At 40.2% G+C, this 23,039-nt stretch overlaps 2 protein-coding genes across 6 annotated transcripts; one reads left to right on the top strand and one right to left on the bottom strand.

The window, feature by feature from the left end:
- The first annotated feature begins 346 nt into the window (after positions 1-346).
- LOC147795468 (alpha-ketoglutarate-dependent dioxygenase alkB homolog 3-like) lies at positions 347-5,615 on the top strand. Its single transcript, XM_087131854.1, has 5 exons — positions 347-439; positions 1,044-1,132; positions 1,678-1,887; positions 3,000-3,107; positions 3,303-5,615. Exons 2-5 carry the CDS (start codon positions 1,115-1,117, stop codon positions 3,447-3,449), a joined length of 483 nt encoding a protein of 160 aa, XP_086987980.1. The 5' UTR covers positions 347-439; positions 1,044-1,114; the 3' UTR covers positions 3,450-5,615.
- Positions 5,358-22,309, bottom strand: LOC110989921 (proton-coupled folate transporter-like). 5 transcript variants are annotated; one of them, XM_022254650.2, is made up of 6 exons: positions 22,031-22,309; positions 12,121-13,439; positions 11,135-11,266; positions 10,600-10,683; positions 7,948-8,104; positions 5,358-7,506 (listed from the first exon to the last, which is right to left on the bottom strand). In XM_022254650.2, exons 2-6 carry the CDS (start codon positions 13,226-13,228, stop codon positions 7,377-7,379), a joined length of 1,611 nt encoding a protein of 536 aa, XP_022110342.2. In that variant the 5' UTR covers positions 13,229-13,439; positions 22,031-22,309; the 3' UTR covers positions 5,358-7,376. The 5 variants fall into 5 exon arrangements, with proteins under 5 accessions (XP_022110342.2, XP_022110351.2, XP_022110314.2 ...); XM_022254659.2 differs by lacking the exon at positions 22,031-22,309 and adding an exon at positions 16,457-16,543; XM_022254622.2 differs by lacking the exon at positions 22,031-22,309 and adding an exon at positions 16,206-16,529.
- Between the last annotated feature and the right edge of the window lie 730 nt (positions 22,310-23,039).

Raw genomic sequence — 23,039 nt, 5'->3', positions numbered from 1 at the left:
ATCTAGGCCCCCTAATTACTGATTTACTGTGGACAAATTACTTTTGGCATGATCTTTTCCTTCATCATTACATTTTTTGGTGTGTTTAAACACTGGACTTGCCCTTCTGAGACAAAAATATTGGTGATAAAGGGGAAAGCAGCCAAATGCGTAGCTGGATAAGATATTTTTGTCGGTAGACAGCCAGTTCCGTGGGTGTTACATGACTCCTGCCTTGGTAAAAGTTTTTGAGGCAAGTTTGGTAAATGTCAAAAAGTTAAAAAGGTAAACTGAACAATTTATGGCATTGTTTCATTGTTTTTTTAATTTTTCTTGGTGTTTCTCTGTTTCAGCATAGTGTTTTTTAAGAATTTTTTAAGCAAGGAGGAGGCTGATGAGGCTCTCTGCCAACTTGACGAGGAAATTGACTTCAAACAACAGATAAACAAAAACAGAGCAGGTGTGTATAGGTTATATGTGACTTTTCCAAAACACTGTGGTATGAATAGTTTCAATTCTCAGCAAATTACAATGTAGGAAGGAATTCATAGAGTGATAAGGAGGACAGCTCCATATTCCAAATACAATGTATGCCTTGGCATGCCAGGATACTGAGAGATAGGTGAGAGATACATTTTAAATCTACACCAATCTGTAGGGAAGATAAGAACCAAACCTGTACAATTGCTGCAGTACTAGCCTGCACAAAAATTGGAGCTTACCTGTTAATTAAACCACATGTACAAATGCTTACGCCCAAGGCATAATCTCCTCTGGCTATTTAAAAAAATTTGCGGTTCAAAAAAGGATTAAGTGGAAATAATGAAATGTGAATGCATGTTTGTCGCTTGTTTTTGTTTTGATTTGTAAATTTGAACTAAATGTAAAATGAGATCTTTTTCTCAATTTTGCTTGAATACCATAATTTACATGCTTTTAGCTGATTGTTTATTCCAAAGTCAAAATGGTCCAATCTTTCATACGAGAAGTTAGAACACTGTACTGTCCTGACTTGTTATTCATCAGTGTGACATATTGTCACATTTTCGCACTTGATGTTTCAGGACAGGACTACCTAGAGCCTCGCCTTGTTCGCTGGTATGGAGAACACCCTTATGCATACTCTAAAGTCAGGATGGAAGCCAATGAAGAGGTAAGGACAGCCGGAGGCAATCCTTACTCTTGTCAGCAGCAAGCCCTCGGAGCACATTTTGACCTGGGGTTATACTTGGTTGATACAGTATATGCTAATTATGATAACTAAAAGTATTAATATTTTACTATATTTACTAGCCCTCCATCCCAAAACCTTAAGGTGGCTCCCTTGTTGCTGTGGGCTTGCATGGCAGTGAGGACAGGTGTTTCATTTCATTTGCTGCCCAGAAAGCTGTGATGTACATGTAGTTCGAAAGTACCCTGTTTTTCTCATGGCATGAAAGTATGATGCAAGAAGAAAAGTAGTATGGAAAGATAAAGAAAAATGTCTGGGATCCGTAATTTAAGACTGTTTTTAAGAGCAGTTTTGCAATTTTTGACTGTTACACTAATGTGAAGATTTCAGTCTGCAGGTGTCTTTTACAAACCGTATATTTTTGCCTGTAATATCACTGGTATACATGTGACAACCTAAAATGTTAGAAGTTAGAACATCATGAATTTAAAGCCATTTTATCAGATTCTTTTGTGCATTGCATGCAGTGGCCTCCAACACTTCTACAATTGAAGATGAAAATAGAGCATGAAATGTCGATGACCTTCAACTCAGTGCTCTGCAACAAGTATCGGAGTGGCAAAGATGGGGTGGCTTGGCACAGTGATGATGAATACGGCCTGCGAGAACAACCAAAAATTGCATCTTTGTCACTTGGCCAGACAAGGATGTTTCAAATGCGCAAGAAACCTGCGAAGGTGAGCTCTTGTGTCTCGTTAAATTGCAGGTTTTTTAGATGAAAGAGTTTCTTGATTAATTTCAGCAGACGTGTTGCTCATGTTCATACATTTTTGCGTTATAGCCCCAGCAGTGGAAAGCAGCTTAATAGCCAGTGAAATGGCATTGGTCTGTGAACTTGTGGGGACTTTAATCAGTCATGAAAAAATCTTGGAAGTAAATTGTTGCTTGTTGGCATTATGTTCACATAGTTCTTTTGTTAAAGCGAGAACCAAGATGAAACAAATTGAAGAAAGCACATTGATGTTGATTATTGAATACAATCGACAGTGTTTTCAAAATTTCAAAGGAACTTCCAGACGGACAAGTGCAGATGAAAAATATGTAATGTATGTACGTGAGAGGCTTTGGCAAACGATCTGTACATGTAGCCCTCATAGGACAATAATAACAGGGTGGTACCATACCATGCTGATGTGAAGGTAATCTCTACTCACTCAGTGCACCTCCATGTCATATACATGTACGTTTCCTTTGTACGCAGGCATTCATTTGTTTTTTGTGTGCTTAAGAAGAACAAAATCATTTAAATTACATTTAAAAATCTGCACTTTGAACACATTTTTTGAACATGATTGATTTGCTCTTTTCTTGAACGTTTCTCTTCATTTTTACAACAGATAACCCGAGCCCCAAAGTGCCTCTAAAATGCATTTTTCTGGAGATGAGAAACCATGTGTGGGCCTGAGCATATCCACACAATGTCTTCTCTCTACGCTCTCTGTGAAGGGACCACATTTATTCACAAGTCCACACAAGGAATGTCATACCTGTGTTGTCCAGCCAGTGATGCATTAATCAATCAAATTTGCCAGAATGTGCACACACATCAGAAATATCAGAATGCATGCAATGTCATGAATCTGTGTTCATATTGTATACAGCTGCCAGCTTGTCAATTGTATCTGTCAGTTGCTGTTTCAAGATTGTTTCCTTCAACAGGACTCAACGAACTCTCCTTTCGCTCTGATACATATGCACCTGTCGTACGTACATGTACAGTATTGGCATCCTATGCTAACCCCTTTGACGCATGACCTATCCTCAGTGTCACTAGTTTTGTCTCCTGCAGGGGTGCAACCCATATGATTACGACTATTCCGAAAGTGAGAAGTTGGAGATTCCTCTGACCCACGGAACCCTACTACTAATGACAGGATACACACAGGATGACTGGCAGGTAAGAGAATATCGCCTGGTTTTCAACGTGTCCAGCACCACCCCTTTACCACCCTCCTCAAAAATGAAAAACAGGTCAACAAACAAAAGGCTACCCGTTTACTGACCAAAATGTAAAGGAGGGGCGAGATTGCACCATTGACTTCTGTGTTTTTGTGTGGTTTCTCCCTCCCTTATCTCCTCGGCAATGTCACAGCATCAGATTCCCAAGGAGTACCATGAGAGAGAGATGCGCATCAATTTGACCTTCCGGACGATATACCCAGACGAGAGACACACAAGAGCAACCCCTTGTCTTAAAGGTAACAAGAAGACGCAGAATCAAAACGAGGCTGCAAGATAGATTCAAATTGCGGGATGCTGTTATCCTGTATCAGTTTTCAGAAGTGGTGTTGCTTTAGTGTCGTTTATTGATGCTTATTGTACATGACACAGTATACTCTTTGCCTTCCTTTTGCCTGTGGAAAATTTATTTTACATAGCTGAAATCTTTTGTCAATTCTGATAAAAAAGCGATAAATACTCAGCCTTAGAAGCTTGTAATTTATGCTTACTGTAGATCTTTGTATTTTAGCATGTGTGCAATATATTTTTGATGTGTACACGTACATCTGTGCTCATCAATTGAATTTGGATTTGGGGTGGAAATTAATATTTTCACAGCGCTGAGGATGGTACGTTTGATGAACACAAACATTTGTCATTTAGATGAGGCCATTACTAGCTAATTCATCTGCTTGTAAATCTATTATCCTGTGTGGGATCTTGCTATTTATGCCAAAGGCTTCCCATCTGGAAACCATTTTACTGGGCTCTTCTTGGACTTTTCTTGTGTCTAATCTGCAGCACGGAGTAATACTGTACGCGTACATGTACACATTTTCAGTGGACAGAAAAACTGTCGTGTAAATTAGTAAACTGTATCATTATGGGCTCTGGAAAAACTTGTGAAGAAATTATTGTGCTTGATGAGAAACATACATTTTTATGCAAAAAGCTAGCGGTTATGCTTGTTTAGTTGAAAACTGGGTATGTACATGTCCAGTCAACTTTGTGCATGTTGACCGTTACACAAACTTGACTTGTCTGAATTTTGGTTTTGAAGGAAGAGAAGTGCCATCAATACAATCAATACGTTCCCTTGAAGTATGACATACATTCAGGGATGAATTGTTTGCCCATCTATCCACTGTAAAGTGGTTTGAATGTTCATAAAACCCCCAAGTATGCAGTTGTATTCTGGTGGATTTTGTGGGCATGCGTTCAGAGTACATACAGTACAGTGACATTCTCTCCTTACGCAGCAGAGGCATTCTGCTGGCACAAGCTTAGCAAAAGTCCCTCTAACATGTCTAACATGACCATTCACCAAGGGTGGGTTGTGTTTGTGGTCAAATGTTGCATATTGCATTTATCTAAACACCCAGGCTCATTGGATGCTGTTACTGAAGATGACGTTTATGGTATGGTAAGCAACATCATCCGTTGGGAGGAAAATGTCATGTGTGCTTATTACAGCTTCATGCAAGCTTGCTGCAGGACATGTGCCGCCAATTTCTGTTGGAATGTACAGTCTTTGCATGCGTGCCCAGACCTAAGATGAAATTTCCCCACCAGTCCAGCTCTTCTTCCCTGGTTAGGGGGTCTTTCAGAGTGAATAACTCTCTCTGTGGTTTTCACATACTCCAAAAGAAATTCTCAATATGAAAGCTAGAAGAGTTAAATTCACATTTTGAAGGCTCAAAAGGAACTTAAAACTGCAAGCACAGGGACGGGAATGTCTGTAGTGGTGTGGATTAGCCTCAGGATCTCACGTCAAATGCAAATTAAGGCTCCAATGGATGCATGTCAAGAGCCCCCACCCACAACCACCAGCCCCCCAAAATGGGATGATGAAAAACAGCTGGATAGGTTGGAGGGTAAATGGATGAAAATGGCTAATTCTAAGATAATCCCTTGGAAATGATCCCCCCCCCACACACACGTTTGATTTGTTACTCAGCTACATGTTTTGTTGAATGCTTTAACTGCCTTAAGTGCTTCCTGTTTTGTCTTGAAGTCTCTTGAGATGGATATATCATTTGCACTGACTGACTCTAACTCTTTGTTGCAAAAGAATTACAATTTATTTTTGCATGTTACTAAAACAGCACCAGGGAAGTAACCTCCACCAGAAATGCCACGTGAAAAGACTTGTGGAATATGCTTTAAGTACATTGCCGTATAAAAAATTAGATAAGTTTTACTTGGATTAAAATTTTCATCACCATTTATTTACTTAACTGCTTATTTACTTGATTTATGTGTATAATTTTATGACCACGGCTTTGTAATCTGCATAAAAATTAACTTAGAGAAATGTCTCGTGCAAATTAAAGAATATGTACATGGTTATGGGCAAATATTAAGTTACATATGTTCAATTTAAGTTACGATATAATGCCATAATGTACACGTGTCTATATTGTACCATACCAATCAAGCTATTAAACAGTAGTTTAACCCTTCACATACATTAGCACGTGTTGTTCATTTTGTAATAAAAGTTGGGTATTTTTCTTCCCATCTTTTTTGAACAGATCATAAAAAACTGCCATGCGCGCTCCAAGTCCATACTAGGATATACCTCTGGATCAGTGTTTATCGTAACCGATTTTCTTTGACTCTCTGACTAAAAGGGTATTTCTGAATGGGCATAAATATGTGCTAAGCCGGTCTTTAAGACTGGCCCAGGAGAATGAACACTGATAATGCCCTTGCCTGCAGCTGGGGCATTAGTCACGTCCATTCTCATGAGCAGGTCCTAAATGCATGTTTAATACCAGCCAAGCCCATAATATTTATTTCCTTACTAAAATATACCTGTTTTGCAAAAAACAAAATTATGAATTAGTTACTTAAGAACCCAAAAGCAGTTGAATGAAATAACTACCCGTGCATAGGATACAGTACATGTATATATGTGCCTGTCTTTCTATTATCATCTTATTCGGTTGCATCTAAACCATAGCAGTACATGTATTTACATGTATGTTTATCCTAAACCTTCATGTACACATGTAAATTGCAGCTCTAGGTTCTAGTCAGAAACTTGGACCACTTTTCTTGCATCTGGAAGCTCTGCGTGGGGCTGCAAGAAAAGTCTAAAAGGCCTGACTGCAATGAACAAGCCCTGATCTGCTTTAACATTGCCTAGCTAACAAAAGTTTCCAGCTGGGCTGTTACAATTTTTTTTTCAAGGCTATGCATTTTATTATTAAAATTTATATGGTTGATTGTTACAAGTCAAAATAGATTTTTAAAAGTCTAAAAATTTGTAAAACAGTATGTAATGACAAGTTTAAAAAATCAGTTTTAATCACACAGGTTATGTATTGAACATGTAATATTGATAGTTCACATAACACCACATTACATGTATACCCCCATACCATGCATGCCCTAACCATAGAGTTTCATGAGCAATATACTAATCCAAGAGACCTTGGCCGTACCGTGTAATACCCAATAAATTGCACTTATTTGACAGGCACATATATGTAATAACTTAGTGCAAAATGAAACACCTGTAAACAGTACACTTACAATAATTTAACTACAGAACAAGAGTGCTTTACATGATTTCTTTAAAAAGCTTTCAACTACATTTACATGCACTTTTTACATGTAAAACTTTTGTTAAAACTCATACACAGCCTTTACGGTGTGTAACTCCTCTCAAACATTGTTAATATAATGCACTGAAAATAATCAGACCTGAATAAATTTTCTCAGAGTTAAACTTTAGTACTGAAGTAACAACCAATATTTTGGAAATTTTAACTGTTGTTTTAAGGAATTTCTAGAAATGGTGTAATATCAGCAATACTTTGCTTGACTGCAGTTTAGTTATAAACCATAAATGAAGACTCAAAGTTAAGAAACAATGATAAAATGTGGGCATGGTGATCAGATAAATATTGGAGACATCTTTTGGGGTAACAGTAAACTTTGAGGAAAATCTGAAGATTTTATTGGTGAGCAACAGACCCTGAGATAGAGGGTACTTATCTGTTGCCTCTTTTACTTTTATACCAGTCGTTAACAATGAATTGGATTGAACCCTGGGAATGAAGTAGCTTCTTACTGGATGTCGGCATTTGCCTCCCTGTGTGAATCACTGAGAATGATGTGATGTGGGGAAGATGCTGCTCCTTGGAGTCTCTATTGGCCAGTACACATGAGCCACTGGGAACAAGGTGGCAAGCAGGCCTGGGAGCGAGGCTGTTTCCTACTTGATGTCTCCGTTAGCTTCTCCTTGGGATGCACCCACGTGTTCCCCTTCCTCATCTTCAGTTTCACCGTCGTCATGGAGTTGATGATAACCTAATTCAGCACCACACTCCATAATCATCAGCACCCTAAAACGGGACAAAATCCAGCAATGGATCGAAGCTGTTGGTACATGGTACATGTAAGCAAGATTCTTATCCTCAACCATTCATATACAAAATCAAAATTTTTAATATTGCACATGAAGACACTCATTCAAACCTCTTTTAATGCTCACAAGAGGTCTTAGACTAAATTTTCACAACGTCTGATTTTTCAGAACGGTCAGCAACAATTGAGCTGCATTAACCCAACAGTCCCGACTTCTCCGCTTTGAGGATTCAGAAATGTTAACGTTAACTCTTCAACTGTATACTGGGCACAGGACAATTTGAAAGCGTCAAACAATACATGGCACAAGCTAAATTTCCGATGTTGACACTTATCCATGCGTACACCTTCCAACATTCAAAGAGAAGATTTTCCATAAGTTTTCCAGTGAGCAGTCTCTACAGTGTACCAATACATACCCAACAATGGCCATGGTGGAGACTGTCAAGCCTATCATGACAATGAAGACGGCCAGTGGGAATGTGTTCAGGGTTCCCTGATAGATAAGTCCCAGCAAGAATGGCCCAAGCAGATTGGCCAGACTCTCGGTGGTACCGGTCAAGGAGAACAAGGCACCTAGGCCAAACAAGCATGTCAATATTACCATTTCATCGATAAATGTGTACCAGAGGTAAAGTGCACACAGTCATGACAGTACAGTGCCTTTCAGCAAATTGTCAAATTTCTGTATTTGACTCTCAACCCAGTCCACATTTCGCTATGATGTATTGTGATTTCAATGGAATTGTTATCTGCATGACCAGTATGTTTACTAAATGGCGATGGTGGATGGGGGGCGGAGGCAATGGGCGGGCCAATGCCCCCTCCCAATTGTTTCTTTTTGAAATATGAGAGAAAAACATTTAGTTGAATGCCTCCAAATAAAGCCTCACCCTTCCAATAAGCCATAAGAGGTTACAAAAAGAAATCTCAAACATTTTTGACCCCTCCCCGGCCCAAAAAGATGTTTCCCGGATCCGCCCTTGAATGGCTCATTATGCACCAAGCCTTAACTTGGAGCAACATGCTCAGTGCAGTTGCTGTGGCCCAATTAAGGTAACTACATGCTTCAACTGAAAGAGTAAGAATGCCTTAAGGGGCCACTCAAAATTTTTAATGTTTTTTAAATTTCAACTTGTTTTTCAAAATTGTTTTGACCCACTAACCCCCAATTTTGATTTAAAAAACTGATTTTTCATCTAGCACAACTTCAAGGTAGGTGCATTTGATATAAATTCAAATACATGTAAAAATCCATAATGCAACATAGTATGACAAGATGATGGCTGGAATTGCAATGAAATGTGCAGGTGAAAGATACATGTACTTTAGTGACGTTTTATTTTTAATAATCAACTTTTGCTCTGACCAGAAACTCTGAAGATTTGCTGGTAGTGGTAGATTGCATGGTCTGTCCATGGCAGCAGCCATGTTGGTTTTTACGACCGCTATCGATTGCACACACAACAGCATGCTGTGTCCAATCCACTCAGAAATGAACCTCCCGAGCTACGGCTACGGCTATAGCCAACTGCGTCTCCACGCACATGCACATGTATTTCTATCAGAATGGAGATGTAGACCTAGTTCTAACCAACAGATTTGGATGCTGTTTGCTGCTGTCTAGTTAGTCTTGGATTCAAGGCGATGAACATTTTACAGTTATTAGCAACTGGTGTTCAATGTTCACTGTGCATACTGTTAGGTTTATATAATATGCCTGGTACCATGGGTACCCTGCTACATTTGTGTGGCCTACTGATCACCGCAGCAAGTGCCTAGCTTCAAAGTCTAAGAGTAAAACCCACCTCCTTCCATGACGTTTGACACATGCATAATAATGTACAGGCAAAGTCAACCTGTCTGTATATGGAAACCAAGTTGAAAAAGATTGCATTTTTGGATTACTGGTGCAGCGCGCACGCTGCATGTATTTCAGGCAAGTCAGAGAAATAAGTTTTTTCTGGATTTTAATATCGATTTTAAATTTATTTCCTTGACCCATCCACCCATTATTTAAAAAATTAAGTTGTTAAAAAACATTGAAAATTTTGGGTGGCCCCTAAATGGTTCTGAAATCAAAGAAATGATCGTGTGCGAAATTCTTGGTACCTGCAGCTTAAAATCATTGTAAAATGGGGATTCTTTTTTCCCAGTGAGTGGGACATGATGATTTTTGTTTTCTTTATATGTGTTAAGAGTTGAAAATTTCTGTAGCAATTTTAAAAAAATACATCTTGTAAACCAGAATCTACATTTATACCAATCAGTGAGTACCTTTAGCAAATACCTAAATATATTCACACAATCCGTGAAAATTGATGTAGGGAAGAGAAATTAATCTTATCAAGTAGCTTTTTAACCACTTGCTGCCGGGGAACCTTGTTTCAAGCACCATGGGTTTACATGCAGAGCCAGGGTGCTCAAAATGGGACAAAAGAGCTGGTGCGTGTAACAAAAGACCGTACTCAGAACAAAAGACTTGCTGCTGGGAATTGCCATCATTTTTCGGCTTGTATTTTTTGAAGGTTATCCGTCACTGTTCCTTAACAGTTTACAACTGTTTTAGACATAGCAGGCCCGCGGATTAGCACCGTGGACAAAAGTACTCCAGGGCCCCATTGATGAGCGACACAGCACTGCTGCATGCTAATCCAGCCGCGTTTGAAAATACGCCACTCGCATTCACTGGGGACAAATGAAATTACGCAACACCTCACAATTCTGGGCTCTGTATACAGGGCCGCAGGCCCGCCTGAAATATTCAGGAGTCAATGAAGGTTGCCTGTCAGCTTAGAGTAGCCACCAAACAGTCATTTGTGTGGGTGGAAACGTCCATTAAATGAAATGAAGTTTTGAAGAATTTTGAAAACTGAAAATCTTGAAAATCGCCCATATGTGTGTACTGCATTTTTAAAAGCACCCAGTAACATGTGGTTAAGAAAAATTGATTCAATAGGAATACATGCAAGTACCTCCAGTTCTGTTCAAGCCATTTATTACTGCATGTTGAATCAACTGAGAAATTTCAGGCACCTATTCATGTAAACTGTGTATGCGTGTACATATACCTTGCAGTTTGGGCTCAATTACTTTGGACATCTTAGCCATGAGGATAGCAGGTGGCAGTGCATGTAGACATCCAACCACGTTCACTATTAAAAACAGAACAAAAGAACATTAAGAATCATGTGAATGTCACTTCTGCTACATGCACTGTCATCTAGATACAATAAGGGCGTTCAACAAACAGTGGGCTATAGTGTCCGAGTTGGTGTAGGAGATAATTTTGAAAATTCTGAAATGTAGCACACTCTTGGCCTGCTATCATCTTCCATGGAAGCCATAGGTTATAACTCACAAGGCGGCAAATTCTGAGGCAAATACTGTGGGAAAACATCAACTGGTGAGCTGACCTGAAAGGTCTCTAAGATTTAGAGTACAAATTATATGGTTTGAAAAATTCAAAATGCATTCACAGAGTTATTACAAAGGCACAAGTTGGTGCAAGGTGCAAGTCGTCTTCAATGAAACAAATTGCAAGGAGAGACCTGAGATAGCTGTTTCAATTACTCTAGATATATCATCACCACAACTGTGACTCACCGAGAAACATGCCATACGTGTCAGTGCTGATGCAGATGATGACAAGCATGCCCACTGTTGATAAGAGACCTAGTTGAATGACTGCGTAGTCCTTCAGGCACTTAGTAAGGTAGCGAGCCCCCAGCGTGAGGCCTGCAGAGGGAATCCATACACATAAAGTATATATCAAGTGTGGCACAGCAAACCCCTGCATCAAAAAGTGAGCCCAATAGTCACATCTACTGTATTCTTATATTTTTTCCATCCGAATGGCTTTAAAGAGTTCTAATTTTTCTCAGCCCTTGATAAACACATCAGAGAACACAGCATGTCTTGGAAGTTAGATGGTGTGCTGCTATTCTGCACTAGGGGGAATTTAATGCATAAGTGGGAAATGGTCATCATTATTCAAAATTCAAAACAAAATGACCTTTTTTCATAAATGAACATGGAAGTTGCATTTTTGGTGAAAAATCATTTCTTTCATTTATGAACCACACTACTCCAAAAAAGTTAAGGACCACTTTTTCTTAACATGTAATTTTTTCAAAGCATGAGGGGGTCTAGCTCTTTCATTTTTTTTTTGTCTGGATGTTTTTTTTCATTGGAATAAAAAAAGTAAAAAAAATGATTTTCAGCAGTAAAATATCTCATCTAAAAAACAGTACACACAAATAATAAGCGGTCCTTAACTTTCTTTGAGTAGTGTATGAATAGTAATGAGGATGATATAGAGTAATACTGTAGTATGTTTCGTGGGTGTGGGGGCAAAACCTGTACATTTCCCCTGATGCAAAATACATTTTCTGCTGTTGAGTTTTCTCATCCACTGTCTACAGAAAGTAAAGATTCCTTCTGACGAACTCAACAAATTGACAACCCTAAAAACTAACAGCATTGTAAAAGGAAATTTAAGCCTAAAAAACAAAATACAAACAAAACAAAACGAAACAAAAATTACAAATGCAAACAAAATCTTACACTGACAAAATGAAAGATGGACATACCTAGTCCATTGATGAAAGGCTTTGATGCGTTGAAATAGCCGATTAGAACTGATGACCAACAGAAAGGCATGCTGAGAAGTCGTATGAAGAGAATACTGTTGATGGCACCAAATACTCCCATGGAAACAAACAGAACTGTGAGAGCCAATAGCAGCCACACTCGACGACCCTTCCCTGCAACGCCAAGGATGCCTGAAAGGCCCTTCCATACTGCAGACAGCTTGGAGGACCGTGGCTCTGCAAGGAGGGAATCATCCTCTGAAGACTTGGAATCAGCCCGTACAGTCTCAGGAACCCAAAAGATGAGATACAGCAAAATAGATGACAGCAGGGCAAAGGACAGCCAGAAAGGATCTGCGAAGCTGCCCCCTTTGATCCAATAACCGGCGCTGATGCTGGCTATGCCCGAACCGACAAGGGAAAGCGTGAATAGCAAGGCAAAAAGAAATGTGCGGTCTTTCTTGGCAGTTGTGTCTGCGACATAACTGGAGCAGCCACTGAAGAACAGCGGATATCCCCCAGTGAAGCTGAGAGCCACATTGGAAATGAGCAAGATGACCACAGGTAGATCAAGCAACGCTATCAGTAGGAAGACGACAGTGCCACATAGCATGCCCGCAACAGGCAACACGAGCGGCAGTTTACGCCCCACGCGGTCACTGGCAGCTGATATGATCAGAGTTACAAACAGGGCGGGGAACCCACCCGCAAACCCTGAAATGACATTAAAGCCATTCAGCTCAGCTGCTGCAGCTTTCTCTGCATCTGTTGGCTCACTCGTCTGGTTTGAACAGGCACCCCCTGACGCACTGGTGATGTTGAAGTTCTCGTAGATACGTTCCTGCACATACTGAATTGAGACACCATTGGTCAGCCCCATAGACACCATGACAAAAAGGAGTGCCGGCTCCACACTAACTCGCCGCAACCAGTCCATGTTCTTGAAACAGAAATTCTTAATCTTTGCTGGGCAGCTAGATTCCGACACAGTGACATCAAAATCATCATTTTGAGATCGTGAGGCTACCTGATCAGGAGCCTGCGGCACATCTTCCAATTGACCATAATGGCGGTCACGCACCTCACCACCAAAATCTGGTCCATGCATCCTTGCTACTTGTGAACCTAGATTGCTTGAGGTTTGAATTTACCAGCGAGCTCCCATTCACTGACTGTCCGAGCAAAATGACCGACAATGCCCATTAGATTTACATGTATGGTATATGTATGCACTCGTATACTATGCACGTCTGTACAAGAAGCACTAACAACTCAGGAAGGCAGTCACCACAGGTTGACAGGGTACCAGGGCAATCTATCTGTGAAGAAGTAAATCAGAACAGTGCTCTGGTAAATAAATGTACACAAATTGTCAATTGCAGTTTGAATAAAAACCACGCCGAAATTGCAATGCTTTAAACCCTACCAGCTTCTCTCGATCATAACCCAAGACCAGTCAGCACTGTATGAGTCATGCCACTTTTACTGTATGTTCAAGAAACATATAAGTAACAAATAGTTGCTGGTACTCATACATGAACCAAAGCAGTCAATCTGACCAGAAAATAACTCACATCACATTTCTACCGTGATGTACGTGGACATCCAGTATGTACAAAGACATACATGTACATGTACAGCGCTGTGTCTGAATGGGGATAGTATGAAACAGGTAACAATTACATATACATGTACATGTGGGACAAGCCACAGGACTGACGGGAAGATCACTGTAAATTTATCCCAAGTAATATAGTTTGTAAAATATGGTGATTTTGAAGGGACACCAAAAATAGTGATCGAACACTGATGGCATCGATATTCACAGCTTACACATAATTCATCACTTTCCCAAACTTAGGAACACTGACACCAACAGTGACATTGTGATGGAGTTGTTTTGAGATGGGAGTGGAAAGACTTGGAGCAGGTGACTAGCATGACTTTGTCATACATGAATTTATTTTGTATTGCGGTTGACTGATTTGCAATTTGGTCAGGCCACGCAAACTCATTGAGTTGCCCATGTAAAGTTTAAATGTCTGCATATATTTGTTTCATATTTGTGGAGATAAACACAAGCTATTTCACCTATTTTGTGGCGACTCAAAATGTTGTGGAGACAGAGAAATGTCCCCATAACATAAGAACTTGGTCTTTATTTGCCTAATAAATTGAATTGTTTAAGATGGTGCAGGCCAACCCTACAGCGAAGCATACACGTCTTATCAAAGTGCATTCCTAACAGGGTACCAGTGCTTACACATCAGATAACACCATGAGTTCAATTGCCCTCAGATTCTACAGTAATGCACTGGTAGTTTCCTAGAACCCCCAAAAAATCACAACTCAGAGCTACAACAAATGATGAGCAAAAAACACACCATTGCTCTATGGTCACAGTACCACTTCAAGTGTTGCAAATATAGATTTTCATTCAATTTTTTCTTCATGTGAATGCCAAGCACAGGAGTGTACTGTACATGCATGTATCTGCCAGTGTTGTATTCGAAGATATCACAAGCCGCGGTCAGTCCATCACAAGTCATTCAGTCTTAAGCCAATTCATCAGCTATTTCAAATGAGCTGTGACAAAAGCATTCTTTTTGTCATTGTTCACCCTGTTACTTATGAGTTATGACTGGTCTTGTTAAGGGGACTTGTGACTGGTCTAGTGAAGGGACTTGTGACTGGTCAAGTGAAGGGACTTGTGACTGGTCAAGTGAAAGGACTTGTGACTGGTCTAGTGAAGGGACTTGTGACTGGTCAAGTGAAGGGACTTGTGAAAGGACTTGTAATGGACTCGAATACAACACTGGTATCTGACATGAATACCATTTTCGGGAACTTAGAAATTTGAACCTGACAAATTATCATCTGGTTATTTTGAATTTTTCAAAAAAACAAAAACCTCCAGAGCCATGGATCACAAGGAGTGAAATTTACGCAAATCAACTGCAGATTCTGTAAAAACCAAAATAAATTTGATAATAATGCAACTTGTTGTGGGGTAGTAGAAACTTCATGTACAGGTACCTTAGAACCAGTTTACACTAACGTGACCGTTCAAAGGCTTGCTATGATATTCTGATGTTGTACCTAAATCGCTCAGCAAAGCACCCACTCCGTGAAAAATGGTAAATTTAACGGTATCAAATTTTATGCAAGCTGCATTTAAGAAATGCAGCCAGTTTTGGGCAAATTATAACATTTTCAAAAGAATAGAAGAGGATAAAAACCAGCCATTCCTTAAAACTGGAATTCAACAGCTTGCACTGCTGGTGCCTTGGAGGCTGTTCTTGGTCATAAATTTTAATGTACATGTAGCTGCACAAATCGTTTCCTCGCATCTATCCACCCATGCCTAGAGTAAATACAAAGCCCTTGCCCTACAAATGATATTTTGCTGGTACATGTACGGTATCTTTGGACCTCGTTGGGGGTTCAAGACCCATGAAGAGCATTTTGGACCATTTTTACCCCCAAAAGTCACAAAGTTACCCTATTTCACTTTTGGCTAAATTTTAACAATACATTCCCTGCACTTTTATTTTATTTCTCCCATCTTTGTGGCTCCCATGGAGAATATGTTACTTTTGGGGATAAAAGTCTGAAATTCTACTAGGTAACATGGGTCCCTATATCCAAAAAACACTCACTGCATGCTCAAACTTACGGTATCATTTGCCACTGCAAAATCAGCAAAAACATATTCCACAATGATTAACCAAGAATGACGTAATGTTGATGAATGTATATTCTCCATAAGTCCCTAATTTTGCCACCTACTGTCAAGTCTAATTGGTTTCTACAGTGCGTGATGGATTGCAGGTGTAAGGGACCTGGTGTCTACAACTTCAGGTACAACAAGGTCACACAACCATGACAACCAGAGGCAGAGACATGTCCAGCTACTTGATGAGTAATGATGGGGATGATGATAACGATCACTACCCAGATTAGTGATTTCCAGCAGCACTCCATTTTTACTTTTTTTTTTGAGAAGAGGTTGCCATATCACGTCCATAAAAAGAGAAACTTCAACACCTGTAACCTACATGTAACCATGGTAACTTCATACATACGATTATGGGCCTACGAGCAGTGACAAGTTGTCATGGCTTTGATCATACCCAGCATTTGTCCAGGCTAGCTGTAAAGTGTAGGGGATATGTACTGTACATGTATGTAGCCAGAGGGCGAGTACAACCAAAACCAGTAGGCAAGGCAATGTCAAATTCAAAATTCATCAAAACAGTAAGTAAACTCAAAAGCTGAGTTGATCCATGGTTAAACCTTCCCGTTTTTGAAATCACATTCTGAACTTCCAATTTACATGTATGTACAACCGGCTCACGTCACTTGCAGGCATTATTGATAAACTTAGCGCACGTACATGTACATGTACATACATGTATGTACGGTAAGCAAGTGCAATACGGAAGTTAGCGTTAAAAGGGAAGGGCGCCATCAAGTTAGTAGATATTGTAGCTTGTGTATTAATTAACGAAAGTCTTTTGCGGCTAGATCGGCTCCCAACGTCTTTAGCAAAAATCTTAATCTAGCACAATTCAACATTTAAATCTTCTTTATTTCTCGGGAAAAACGATAAAGCAAGAACAAACTAATAAAAAATCAGAGACAAAAAAGCTCCCAAAGGACCGCCCAAAAGGGACAAATTGTCTGTCGAGCGGCTCTCCTAAAACACGGGTGCGCATGTTCACGAAAATAGAAATCAAAACTTCATAGGCTTCACTAGCCTATAACGTAAGTTTTAAAGTTTTTGAAGCATTTATCAAGCAGGCCTCGCTGCTTCTCAAGTAAAACAATGTCAGGTTTCTTCCAGTCACTCACTAGACAGTGATAGCTGTGAAAAGTCATAAATCATTCCTTATGCGGACGACACGATTTATTTGATTTGCCAACATCCATTGTGAGTTTTCAAATGTGATATGACAACCGAAGGCGTCACAAAATCTCCAGCAGTCAGACACAAAAACATGTTTCGGTATCATTGCATCATTCAAATATGCGACACAAAAACCAAAAATGCGACGGCGATCAAATGTGGGGCAAAGTCCAAAAATGCGACGCAAATCCATAAATTTAGCTTGGATCATCACACAGTCTTCCTCTCCTTTTTAAACCGCTACGCAGCCTTCATCTCCTTTTTAAACCACTATCCCAGGACTGGTGTCGTAGTATCCGAAATTATGAGATACCCTATGGCACCGGAAAAAAAAACAAAAAAACAAAAAACAAAACAGATTACAGCTTATTCTCTCGCGGTATTTGGTTGCGATAATGATAAATCCCAGTACTGTAATCTCGAAGAATTTTATGACCATGATTGTAGAGAAAAAATTATGTTTCGTTGACATTTTGGTGCAGGGCAATCTGAAAATTCAATAGCATCTGTCAGAAGTGCATGTACATGTACCTCTACAAACTTTGCCGTACAGGCAGGAAATAAAATTCAGAACTCACAACAAAACTGAAGTCGTCGGAATCACAGAGTGAAAAAGTTTCGCTTTCAATGGGTATTTGAAAAAACGTCGAACTGGAAGCATTCACTATATGCGCAATAGGGGCGGAGTCAGATGCTGAGGACACACAAAGGAGACTCGTCGTGGTCGTACATCTATACTCCTCATGGAATTAGGGGACAGGGAGAAAGCGCCTTCCGAAAAAAAATTAAGTTAAAAAAGAGAAACTGACAAGAAAAGAAAACAGAAAATGAAAAAAGCGAGGAAAAGGCATGAAATCACCCGTACGCTTGACTTGAAAAAAAAAAGGACTCAAAACTGACCTCCCTTCTTTACTATTGACGATTTATCAGTTTGTTGCTGATAATTCCTCCCCCTCCTCTCCGACAGTCTTTCCCTGTCCGCCTGGGAAAAGTGGTTTGCCTCTCTAGAAAAATCGACTGTTGCGATAACTTGTACCCGGAGAAGCTTACTGTACACACTACACTTGAGAAGAGACTAATGTGTGCATGCTCTTTTCATGAAAGTATGGGTGGGTCCATTCACACAAATGATAGCGATGAAACTGAGAGTGATGAATGTGTCCATGTTGAAAGTGTCATCGCTGAAAATATGAGTGATGTTATGACGATAAAGGAGGATGGTACAAGCATCGATAAAGTTATTTACTCACTCCCCATAATTGATGCCGCCCAGGTGCACAGTTGTCAACTACACTTGAAGAACCCCACAAGCTTAATGTGCTGTAGCTTCAGGTTGTGCCGGGAAGCTTGCTGTCACATTTGACATGGATCTCTGCCAAAGAGTTTTGAAGCTGGAATTATACCTGGACTCCCAATCTAAAGATAAGTGGGTAGTGTGTCCAGGAGCCTTCCATTCACCATGGTGTGCTCTCAGGTGTTTAGGAAAGACAGTGGAAGGTAGTGCATGGAATATGAGGTTTGGAGAGAGGCAGATTTGTATAGCTGTGTGGTAGTAAGTTAAATTGTCCATGGTGCACATTGCAGCAGGGCCCTTGAAGTTCATGGTAACCCTTCAGGTATTGTTTGACCTGTGGTTTGAAGCCCTTTTATGCAAAATACCCTGCTGTATGAAGTGCACTACAATACTGCAGTGTTGTGATGTTAGTAAATGCATGAGAAAGCAAAGAGGGTGTTCGGGAAGCCCACGTGGCATAAATTGTAACAATTGAAGCTCTTGACCTCTCAAGACAGCTTGCAGATATTGATGCTAAATACACAGCATACCAAGTTATCTTAATGGGCATGGGACAAATTATGGCACTAATACAGTTCCTGCGTGCAACTCGTCAGGGTAATTGGTTTCTACACCTGTCTGCTCTCGAAAAATTGTGTGTTTACCTCCTTGCATACGACAGGCTTATGTATGTTCAGCATGTTACCTCGCGCACATGCACCACTTGAAGTCCACTTAACCCGATATATGGCAGGAAATTCTGATGCCGAATTTTACAGCCAATACCTCCATGTCCCCTTTACTCGTCTTGGGGTTGCTCAGGAACACAGCAACAAGAACCTGAAAGGGCAAGGTGCATAACACAGCCTTCTGCCACGCTTTTGAAATTTTGCATACATGCTCCCGAGTTGACAAGGATTGCACGTGACATGATTGGGATGTCACATATGATAAGAACAGAGCACCATTGTCTCAATTCATCTACTGAAAAGACAAGAGCGAGCCACTGGACAGCTGCAGAAAGTTCTGGCCTCCTGTGATACTTTTACTTCCAGGAAGACCTACCTTTTCAACACGATAACAAAGGAGGTAATTCAAGAACCAGCAAGAGAAAGCACATTAATTATGTGTTGAATCACAGGGGTTGTTTTGAAAAAGAGATACAGATTAATGGATAAAATAAATAAATGCAAGATACTCCCATGGAATCCTGCTGCCGCCAAGTAGATCAAGCTGCGGGCCAAAGATATAGTGTAATAACGGTGCGTGCTACATCAGGCCTCATGTCAAGATCGCTGGTAGTGGCACGTTCATCCCGTGAGGTGAACTTGGAAGAGGTCATAAGGAAATATGAATTTTCGACCATCAAACCGTTCTCTGGTGAAGCCCAGTGGTTCTTTTCATCCAACTCTGGAAAAGAGCATGCTAGGTTATCACGGTACTACAGATTCTACCATCAGCAGCTTCAGAGAATTACAAATCACTGAACAGGAGACCCTCACAAAACCACAGATGATCAGAGTGGCTTGATGCGCCTCATAGATGATGGGATGGCAGTTGTACAAGAGCTCATGGTAGTAAAACAATTCAAAAGTTGCAAGAATCTTGGTGGTGTATAAGTTTCACTGATAGATGCAAAAGCTCGTTGCTATTAAATTTTCCGAGTTGTGTTGGACAATTATTCCGTGGAAGGATCACTCAGACTACCAGAGAACGACGCCCAGGTGGTTTTAAAAAAAGCACCTGTAAGAAACTGCAAGGTAGAGGATGCTATGGAAATCAGATATGCCAGAGCATTTCTAAGAAGCAATGTAACAAAGGGTTCACTACATCTTACACTGCGCAGAAGCTTGTCGCCTATTTCCAAAGTCACATTATTACAACCACATGCAGTGATGTGATGTCAAACAAAACTGGAACCAGTGAGGAGTCAGCTCTCAGGTGGAGGCTGACACTCTCAGGCAAGGTTGAATGTACTGTTCATATTTACAGTCAGGACACTAGTGTCCTCAAATTGGCAACAAGTGACCGCCATCTGCTAATAATGCTGGAGCCTATGCCCTTGGGCCAGAGAAAGCGACAGGTTTGTGCAAATGGTATGCACTTATATCACTGTTGTGACACAACAGGCCACATCAATGGTAAATTTTTAAAAAAATGTCTAGAGGCATACCTGAAGGCAAGTCCTGAAAGAGTGGTTGCAATTTCCTCTTTTCTTATTGGAATGAACCATCTGCATCTAACCATCTAATTTTATTTTCCAATGGTACACTGTACAAGCCCAAAATATATAAAAATCACACTCAGTGTACGACATAATCTATTTTGACCGTCCAAGATTTCTAAAATACGTGTAACTACAAAACTGAATGGATCAGAATATTTTTTTAAATCATTGAAACAGCAATCTTTAGGAATCACCAACCAGAATACAGTGCATATGTGACACTTGTGTAAAATGTTATGCCAAACAATTTACAATATGGGTAAAAGTGTTGTTTGGTTCAATAAGATTTGGATCTTGACCCGTGAAAATAGATTTGTGACAAGTTTTCTTTTGTGTTGTCTTTAGTCTTCTGCTCTAATTGTCATACAGTGCCGGTATAGTGTGATATTAAAAAGGTCATTTCCATATGAGTTGCAACAAGTGTAGTACAGAGCGTTCCCCCTTATGATGAAAACGTGTGACATGCCCCAGAGGGGAACAAAACGACACAAAGATTTGACATGTAAAGTTCACTGTTTTGGATGGTAATAAAAGGAAATGACAAAACGAAGATTCACATATAAAGTTGATTTTCTGTGAATGACATCTGCCCCCACTTAGATACATATGGCCCCGCCCCCAAAAGAGGCAACATTCTGGATTTTTTTTTAAACATAGTAATATAGGGTGAGCTCTCCAAACGTGCAAAACGAAAATTTAATTAGCCGAACAGTTTTTTGGATTAGAAGCCCCACTTTTTTCAAGTCCAGGCTCCGCCCGCAAAAGGGTAACAAAAATGGCATTAGTGGTTTTGAACTCCTTGAAGTATACATTGGCGATCCTGGGAGTTTCAAAGAATATACCCAAAAATGCATATGGCCACCACTAGCCGACAGACTATACACCGCAAATACCTCCTTGTTGAATCACGTTCTAGTCTCTTCTGATCGCAGCAATCGCCTTCAGAAGGCTTCCATGAAGGCCAGCAGTTTTCTTAATTCATACATAGAGATAACTGAATCCAGTGTGCTTAGCATCCAATGCACTTTGTAACCCGTTTTCATAATCATGAAAGCAATAAAAGTACACGAACTGTCAAGGGAAGGTACCCAATATTCGGACGCCAATGAGCCTTCCTCGCGGAATGATTTATGGGAACGATAACGGCACCATTTGGCTGCATAAATTTGACGTGAAAGTAACATTAAAAGTATTTGTGACATTAGAAACATGTTCATGCAGTGTGTAGCCATAGTTTAGAAAAACGAGAATGACGTCGCTACGCCTTGATATGAATTTAGTAAGGTGTTTTAATGTTTCTCATCCCCGCACTGGGAGGAATGAGAAAAATGATGTCTGGTCTACTACCCCTGAAATCATAGTGGTGGTCCATCTGAAACCATGAATATGGATTACATTTCAGTGGTATACACACTGCATTACCCGCATTTATCTTCGAGGCAATATCAGTTCCGTATTCTACCGCCACACATTTACTGCCAAACAATACATTTCACCTCACCTTGCATTTTTCATTGAAGTCATCGAAATCAAGCCGGGCAAACTGTTGCAGTCATCTCAGCCGAGGAAATGTTGTTTCAGCCATATTTGGGTCGCCTAGTAATAGTCTTCCTTTTGGCATTGAATGATGTAAGCAGCCGTGCTGGGCATCAAGGCACTGGTCTTATACTAGATTTCGATCGTTTCTAGCATTCCCACACACGAGGATTCTAGGTTGTTTACTCAACAGCACAATGGCCATTACCCTAAACGCTGGCGATAATATCCTTGCAAGGGTTAGGATATGTGGTGGATAATGAGCGCCACAAAAAAAAAAAAAAAAAAAATCAGCACAGCATTACTCGGTATATAATCATACCCACACAAGCAATTAGGCTGGTGCTGTGGGCGGAGCTACGTTCTATCGAAAACTGGGGCTACATCTCTCCCGGTTGGAAAAAGACATGTGTGCCTTGGTAAACGCTGACAAAAGTCATAGATTGGACACTCATTCGGATACGTTCTACCTTACCAATCAAAGTATCATCAGTAAATACTATGTTATCTACACATCTAGTATAATTCCAAACTGTCGTGTGTGACTTCAAGACACACTTTCCATCCAGTATCAAGCAATTAATTCGGTTATTCTGAATTCAGTTGTCACATCACAGGAACAGTACAGTACACTGAAAATGGAAAAAAAGGCAAACGTTACATAATGAGGGTGACGACCAGTACTATCAAGAACAAAGTGCTTGGGTCTACAACATAAGAGAGAAGCCCCGCCCCTTTTCAGATTCTGGACCAATCAGAACGCTGCATCTAGCCTTTTTTTAAGCAAAGGAGGTAGCTGTGTACCCTTCTTTGCAGACCGTTTGTTTTGGTTTTGTTTGGTCAGAGATTTTTTTCTTTGCGTTCGGTATTCTGACCTGCAGAATCATGAACTAGCAATAACGTTACGCGTCCAAGCTCTGGAGAATAACCTTCATTTTCTTGTATTTATGTCCGGTCTGAGTTGCTCAACACAT

Source organism: Acanthaster planci, unplaced genomic scaffold, assembly GCF_054643075.1.
Source record: "Acanthaster planci isolate LZ-2023a unplaced genomic scaffold, COTS_SCS Contig21, whole genome shotgun sequence".
NCBI classification, from domain to species: Eukaryota; Metazoa; Echinodermata; class Asteroidea; order Valvatida; family Acanthasteridae; genus Acanthaster; species Acanthaster planci.
The sequence above is the reverse complement of the archived record's forward strand: the minus strand, read 5'-3'. Positions and strand labels throughout refer to the sequence as shown.